Source organism: Pinus tabuliformis, chromosome X (genome assembly GCF_031772625.1).
Source record: "Pinus tabuliformis cultivar Carrire ecotype Pingquan chromosome X, CPIR1, whole genome shotgun sequence".
Lineage (NCBI taxonomy): Eukaryota > Viridiplantae > Streptophyta > Pinopsida > Pinales > Pinaceae > Pinus > Pinus tabuliformis.
The window spans coordinates 409,875,993-409,884,262 of record NC_142308.1 but is presented as its reverse complement, the minus strand read 5'-3'; the positions used below and the strand labels follow the sequence as shown (position 1 = coordinate 409,884,262).

The window sequence follows — 8,270 nt, the reverse complement described above, 5'->3', positions numbered from 1 at the left end:
TCCTTATGCTATAATTTTTTTTATTAGATTTAAGTCTAAAAAATTATGGTTTGTTTATTTCTCCCTTTATTCCGAGTGCTATTATTTTTTTTCCTTAGTTTAAGGTCTAATTTTTTTTATGCTTGACCTAGTTTTTATTTTTCTTGATATATAAACAAATAATTTTTATAATACATATACATATAAATTAACTAATTGGTTGATTAAGTGATAAACATTTAATTTTAATCATCTATTATATAATGATACCTATAGTTAATGAAAATAAATAAATCTAATAATCTAAATAGCTAATTATTTAAAAACAAATTTATATGTTATAAAAAAAGTGGTTACAGATTTAGTTTCATATAACTTAATAAATAAATAAGTTAATGAATTAAATGACTAATTATTTATTCTTTCCTACTATAATAGGATTATAATACGGGTCTTTATATAGTTTATGTATTTTTAAAATAATAAAGAGGATAATCAATTATTTAAGATTCTAGTCTTAATTTAAGTTCATAGAAATTAGTTAAAAATAAGATCTATTTAGTTAAAAAATAATAATGAATAACTTTCACAAACAAACTAATTAATTATTAATTAACTAATTAATATTATTTTCCCTATCCCTTGTCCCAGTCAAATGTAGTCGTTGCCTAGTCCTTTCCTTGGTCAAATGTAATCATTTCTTTCTAACTGTTGAATGATAGATCTCTCTATTTAACTTCTTGTTAGATCTGGTTCTTCATCTTGCCTGATGATGAACCACACCACACTTACTGTTTCGAAACGCGTCGACAAATGAATTTTGAAGTGATTATCGCCAAAAACCTTCTCTATAAACTTGATATGGATCACAGAAGCCGAAATTCATTAATTATTATCTTTATTATCAATTAAGAATATAAAATTCATAGTCTAACATAGTTGAAACCTATGCTCTGATGCCATATATAACAAACTTGATTATTAATCATATATATTGATGTAATTATTTGTATATTTTAAATCGGGGTTGTTACATATGGTATCAGGGCACGCGTTTAAACTTTGTTGGACCATGAATTTTATATTCTTAATTGATAATAAAAGTAATAATCATTAAAAAAACACTTTATTTTTTTATAATATTATTTATAATTATGATATTTATTATCGATTAAGAATATAAAATTCATGGTCCAACAAAGTTGAAACCTATGCTCTCATATCATATGTAACAACCCCGAAATTAAAACATACAACTAATTATATCAATCATGCGGTTCATAATCAATACACAATTATTCAACTAATTAGCATAAAATTTTCCAAAAACACGATTAGAGATGACTTACCTGTAACGATGATATTCATTACTCATGAATATGAAGTTGAATGCTAGTTGAATCCCACTAATCGCAACAAGATTTTGGGGATGACTCTCCACCCAACCATAGGCTCAACTGCACATAATCTTTCTACAACTAGCCACCCTCGAGCCCTCAATTAATGTACTACTGCCAGGGGATCCTTTCTCTCACAACACTTTTCTCCCAAGAGAATGGATGAATTTCATCTTCCTCATCATCTATTAAATAGACCAAATGGTTCTAAAAATGGAAAGGGATCCACATGCACACATACCATGTGTCAACATTCCAACTTTTATTTCTTTATTTTAAGTTTTACTTAATTTAATATTTCTCTTAATTTAACTATTTCTTATTATCCTGTCACAAGCAATAATTACACATTCGTTTTCAGTTTGACTGTGCATTACTTTGCAATTTGACTAAAAATCAAACAGTAATTTGTAAAGTTAACATTATAAAAATAAAAATATTTAATTTTTAAAATATTTTATTATATTTTTATTTTATTTTATTGGTTATAATCTTATTTTCTAATGATTACTTTGCATTAATACTTTACTATTTTAGTCAATATTTTATATTAATACTTGTACTATTTTAGTCATTATTGTTATATTAGTACTCAGATTTCACTTGTACATTTATTACAAATTTAATTAAAGAACCACCATCCACCATAGTCCATTGTTACCACAAATCATTGGCAAATAACTAAACGCTTTCCACTTTTCACAACATTTGAACCATTTATAGTTTTGGACACCTAATCCTCTAAGGGTTGGTGTGGAAGCTGAAAAACCAAAAGGAGTCCAAGAAACCACTTGGAATATGAATCCAAGGGTCACACCATGTACTATAAATGTATATCATTTGTTAATAATAAGTGTACTCTCCTGCTTATCTTTAATATTCTATGTTGCCATGTGTGTGTATAACATAGTATCAGAGCGGGCGATCTCCTGTCCTGCTCAAGTGTGAGCCACCTGTTTTTGTGGCCTTTGTAAACCAATTCTCTCCTCCTGATTATGCCTTTCTGAGAATTTGTTAGAATAGAGGTTGTTACCTCTATCAGCTCTGCCATTCCTCTGTTGTGAGCAGACCTGCCCCTGCGACTGCAAAGAGGAATATTGCCAGACCTGTCCCTCTCTACCAATGCAACGCTCTAACACTCTCTGTCAGTTTCATGCTCCCACTCAGACCTGTTCCTACAAACCAACGGAAGCTGTGCGCTCTTTCTCCATTCCTCGTTCAAATGTTACCTCTGCATTTTAACTGTGCAGTAATTCCGCCTGTTTTTCCATGTTCGCCTCCGCTTACACCGTTGGCTCTCAAAAGGCGTTTTCTTTGAAATTCGAATTCCAAGTCCATACTCCTGGTGCATTTTCTGTGATTTTATTTGAAGTCCTGAGAAATGAATTGAAGCAGTTCCCGTTCTCAAAATACACTCCACTCCAATTGGAAGCTTCAGACTCACAGAAAAATAGGCATGACCAGTGTATCATGATTTCAAGCAATTTATACTAGACTACTCGGGCCCAGATAATATGACATTCCTATATGCGATTAATGAATCGCTGCCTATTTTGTGACCCTAGTTTAGCTTGCGATGGTTTTACAAGATTACGCCCATTTTTAGGGAGGCCTTGCAGATCCATTACTTGAACAGTTCGTTGCCTCTTTGCAGTTTCTGCTTGTTGGTATCGTTCCTGAAGCTTTCTTTTAGAAGCTTCAACCCTTACAGATATATCAACTGAAGATGTTGGCTTATTTCGAGGTGGAAGAGAAGCATCCCTTATTTGATTCTTCATTGGATCACTGCACCGACGAACATTGTCCCTAAGTTCATTCCTCTGAGGCATTCCACTTGTATTCTTAACATGCATAGAAGTGGCAGCTCCATCATTTGGAATACTAATTGAATGTCTATGATCAATATTCTTCTGCTTTTGAATATGTGACTTTGTGTCTCCCGTTGCCTTTTTATCTCCTGGGGTTCCTTGTTTACCACTGATTGCACCTTCCCTTACAACATTGCTCCATTGAATAGACTGCTTGCCATTACTCGAAGGTGCCACTGTGCATTGTTTTTCAAAATAACCAGCATCTCCATCTTTGTCATGTCCATTGGTATTTCGAAGATTTCCATCCTCATCCATTCCATCAAAGAACTGAGACATTTCTATTGATGTGGTCTGAGCTGTTAAAAAGGCACCCTCATCAAGTGGAGGAGAAGGTAGACCATCATCATCTTTGAAAGCTTCTGGTGAAACTAAGTCTGGAGAGGTGCCTATAGCCGCTGTAACAACATCATCAATAGTCTTTAACCATACATCCATAAGATCTTTCCAACCACTGATTAGCTGCTTTGCGATGGACTGAATTCTCATTGGTATATTCACTATATTCGCATACTACTATGTTCGCAGCACGGGTGGTATATTCACTGTGTTTCTTTAATCTATTCACTATCCTGCCAATAGCAGTTGCCTTTAGAATGTTGACAGAAAGTTGCATTAACTCCAATATTCTCAATGACTCGTATAGCTGATTTTCTGACTCATCTGGGTTTGAAAGAGTGTCTTTGATTCTATCAACTTCTTTGATGTGTGGCAATGCAAAAGTTGCACGGAACTACAGTTGAAGTCTAGCTATCGAGCTATAACAAAATACTGAAACTGGACATGCTCTGGTGTGGAAAGTACTCAAAATGGGAAAGAAAAGGGTGGCACTGTGGAGCTAAACCATATACAAAACCCTAGCAGCTGCCATGCTATTTTTTGGAAACCAAAACCAAAGAACTCATTGCTACAAAAACCATTCGAACTCGGCCATGTTTTCTGTGGTTGCTAAAGTCAGCCACATCAAATTTCTTTGAGTTTGCAAGCCAAAGCGACAACGAGGGCACTCTCACCGAAATCTCTATGCCCATAGAAGGACACCCACAATCACTACTATTCGACGACCTGCCATGGCTGCGATTGGATTTTCTGGTCCTATTGCTTGATGGCCAGAAGAGCTTCACTACGTAGATCCACGCTTCACTGCCTTGATTCCTTGTTACTTCGACTACTGCATAAGAGTTTGGTGGGCTGTATGAAGGCAATGATTGTTTTGGCAATTAAAAGTAGTCTTTTGTGGAGGAAATTTTAGTCGTTTGTATTGTCAGAACATATTGCATTCTATATGCTGGTCATGAGTGAACTCTTATTCTTATGTAATGGATTGTGAATGCATTATAGTAATTGGTGCTTGCTGGTTGCACACTGGTCAATTGGTGCACATTTATAGAGGATATTGTTGTGTCTTTGTACTGTGAGTGGGTGTTACTTTTCTGCATTGGGTCATAGTTGTGATCAGTTTTTTTAAAAAAGGTGTAATTTTGACAATGAAGAATATGGCTCGAATTACTGAAATATTAGAGTTCTTGAAAACTATGATACATTCCTCTGATCATGATACAATGAAAATTAGCAAGAACACTCTCTGTGATATTAAAACATGTCTAGAATATACACAGGAGAACGTGGAATTTTTGGAGCTTGAATCTCAGCTACAACAAGAAGAATTACAACAATGGAGTCGTCATTCTGAACCTGTTTCTGTTCAAAACATTGAGACAACAACCCATCAGCAGCAAGTCAATAATGTTACAATTCATTCAGATTTAGTACCCAATGAAGCAACAGTTGTACATGCAGATGCAGAAATTCAGTCTGCACTTCCCAAGTCAGTCATCAAACCTTGGGAAGAGCTTGTCCACAACAAGCACAGAACTAGTCTTGGATATGACAAGGACATGTCCTTTCATATTCCAGACTACTCCAAACCAATCCAATTTCAAAGTATTGGATTTCTTCAGGACGGTTCATCTTCACCTGCTCCTCATGACAGTTCACCTTTAGTTGTTCCAGATTCTGCCCCATTTCCACAGCAACAGATTGTGAAATGTCAACACTGTGACCGAGTTGGCCATTTGAAAGATCATTGTTTTGATCTTCATCCATGTAAGCATTGTCATAAAACCAATAATTATTCAAACAGATGCTTCAGAAACAAGCCTATTGCAAGAACAAAGATTCATCTTGGATGGATCGCTTCCTGGCAATGGGAATCAACAACCAAGAAGATATTCCAATCATATGTTAGAACTTGTTCTAGAGTATTGAAAAGTCTTGCAGTTGAGTTTTCTCCATCATCTCACCTTGTATCTGACAGGGGGGTAAATGATGGTCATCTATAAGCTTCAAAGACACATCAAGCGAGCGTGAGCCACAACTTGCCATACCAGATTCAGACCTGTAGCCAGAGACAAAGATGCCCTTGAGCATGCCTTCAGTTTGTGACACCTCTTCTAATAATTGGGGACACTTCCTCTAGCAGAAGACTTCAGCTTCTTGCCAGTTTCGGAAGAGTTCCAGGAATTGCATTAAGCATTCAAGAGTGGTTGGTCATCCTTAAACCATCACAGGTTGAGGCCTCCCTTTATTGGTTGAAGGTTTCCCTCTTCAAAACATCAGGAGCACTTCCTCTAGCAGAAGACCTGAGCTTCATGCTAAACTTGGAAGAGTTCCGGGAACTGCACTAAGTGTTCCAGTGTTGGTGTTCATCCTTAAACCACCTCCCTTTATACCAACATTTTAGAGAGCACATTTAGCCTAGTGTTGCCATGAATTTTTACACATTTTGTATTACAGCTCTTTTCTTGGACTCATACATAACCCTTCAGATTAAGGGGGGGAATGTTGGACACCTAATCCTCTAAGGGTTGGTGTGGAAGCTGAACAACCAAAAGGAGTCCAAGAAACCACTTGGAATATGAATCCAAGGGTCACATTGTTAGGTCCCTATAATACTAGTGATTACCCCATTACTATTGTAGTTGTATCCCTTATTAATATTGTTGTGCCCCTATTGTCCCCATATTGTTATTATTGTGCCCCATAGAATCCCTCTATTTTTATTTTTGTGCCTTTATATTATTATTGTTAGGTCGGCTGGGTTATATTGTGACTCCTTAGACTCCTATATATAGAAAGGAGGTTTTGTCATTTGAATCATTGAAGAATTGTTCATTTATGTAATGTAAAGGAGGTTTCCCCCTCAAAGATGCTGAATTCTAAGGCGTTGATCTATATTTTCTATCTTTTTGTGAGCTGGTTTCATAACATTTGGTATCAAAGCTTTGGATTCTAGGGTTTCACTGCTCCAAATAGGTCATCATGGTATTTTTGCTATAAATTTTTTTTTCTGCGATGTTTCAGAAGCAAAAAAAAACCCATTTGAGAAGAAATTTCACTGAACCTCGGATCTAAATTTCAGAGCTTTTTGCGCTATATTTGTGTAGATATGATCTGAGAAAGTTGGTCTTTTTGCAGACTCCTAAATTACATTCCAAACTGGTGACCTGGGGAAAATCGTCATAACTTTCTCTTTGAGCATCGGATTTAAATTTCGTAAGAAGTTATAGGAAGAGGACGGACTATAGTTTCTTGTTTATATTTTTCAGAGCCGAAGGTCGAAACAGGCACATGTGGCATGTCGTACAAGTTCGCTCTACTGAACTAGTCTATAATCAGGTCACTGTTGGAGATTTGGCATAACTCGTCCTTGGAGAATCCAATTTGGATTAGACTGGTGGCATTGGAAAGAGGACACAGAGGGCTACTGCAAGTCACAATTTCAAAACTGGATGATCCGAAATTACAAAGATACATTAGAGGCAATATTGAGCTCCTACAAATTGAAAAAAGGTGTGTAGATTTTTTTAAATTCTTGCTTAAGCTTGGTTTGAAAAATTATTTTGAAGGAATTCAAAGGGAATAGTAGAGCATTATTATCGGTAACTGATGCCCCAAGGAAAGAAAATGCAAACACCTAGTAAGCAACCTGAAATCTCTAGCATGACTCATGAAGAAGAGGAAGAAATGCTACATGATATATCAAAATTACAAGACCAATTGCAACAAATTTCACTCTCACAAAAGCTAACAGAAGCTGAGATAAATGGCGTGGAAGCTAAGATTAATGGCATGGAAGCTAAGATGGACAATTTGAAGATATATTTGAACACAAATTTGAAGATAGGCATGGTAGATTTGAAGACAGATTTGACAATTTTTCTATAAGAAATACTTACTAATGGTGAAAGGGTAGTAAATGAAACTCATGATGTGAACAAAAGAAATGTTAATCATGATTTCATAGACTCTAATGTTGGATTGAAGACCCACCATATTCCAAAAATCGATATGAGGAAGTTTGAGGGCAAGGATCCCATAATATGGATATTACAGATGGAGCAATTTTTCGATCTCAATAATGTGCAAAACATACAAAAGGTATGCATTGCAACTTTATATTTGGAACCAAATCAGTTTGTATGGTATCAATGGCTTTTCTCTTGTAAACAAATTATCACTTGGGCAATTTTTATGGAAGAATTGACAGCACATTATGAGGATACAAAAAGCAACACTTTTTTTAGCCAATTGATAAGTCTCAAACAAAAGGGTTCAATAATGGAGCACATTGAGGAGTTCCAAAAATTGAACATAAGGGTAAAAAATATTCCAGAGGAGCATAGGATTGATGTGTTCATAGGGACTTTAAAGGATAATATCCAACATGATGTTCGCCTTTGGGAACCTGATTCATTAGAGAAGGCTTTCAGGTTAGCAAGAAAAATGGAAAGCAAAATTATGGCAACTAGGAAGCGTACCACTCACAACTATAAAGATGGAAGTGTTGTTGCCCCTAGTCTTCCACAACCTATAAGGTTGACACCACAAAAATTGGAAGAAAAAAGAGAAAAAGGGCTTTGTTACAATTGTGATATCAAATACACTAAACGTCATAAGTGTGCTGAAAAGAAATTATTCTACATAGATTGTGAAGAAGAAGAAGAAAAGGAGCAAGAAAGGTCAA

The 8,270-nt window shown here is 35.5% G+C and overlaps 1 protein-coding gene across 1 annotated transcript; it reads right to left on the bottom strand.

Annotated features, from left to right (window-relative positions):
• Window positions 1-2,875: 2,875 nt before the first annotated feature.
• LOC149140260 (uncharacterized) lies at window positions 2,876-3,635 on the bottom strand. The gene has a single exon (XM_089449423.1). It carries the CDS (start codon window positions 3,521-3,523, stop codon window positions 2,900-2,902), a length of 624 nt encoding a protein of 207 aa, XP_089305549.1. The 5' UTR covers window positions 3,524-3,635; the 3' UTR covers window positions 2,876-2,899.
• Between the last annotated feature and the right edge of the window lie 4,635 nt (window positions 3,636-8,270).

Bases quoted from the DNA above. Each gene is read 5' to 3' on its own strand.
- LOC149140260 (XM_089449423.1), bottom strand. From the start codon at position 3,523: ATGTCTCAGTTCTTTGATGGAATGGATGAGGATGGAAATCTTCGAAAT.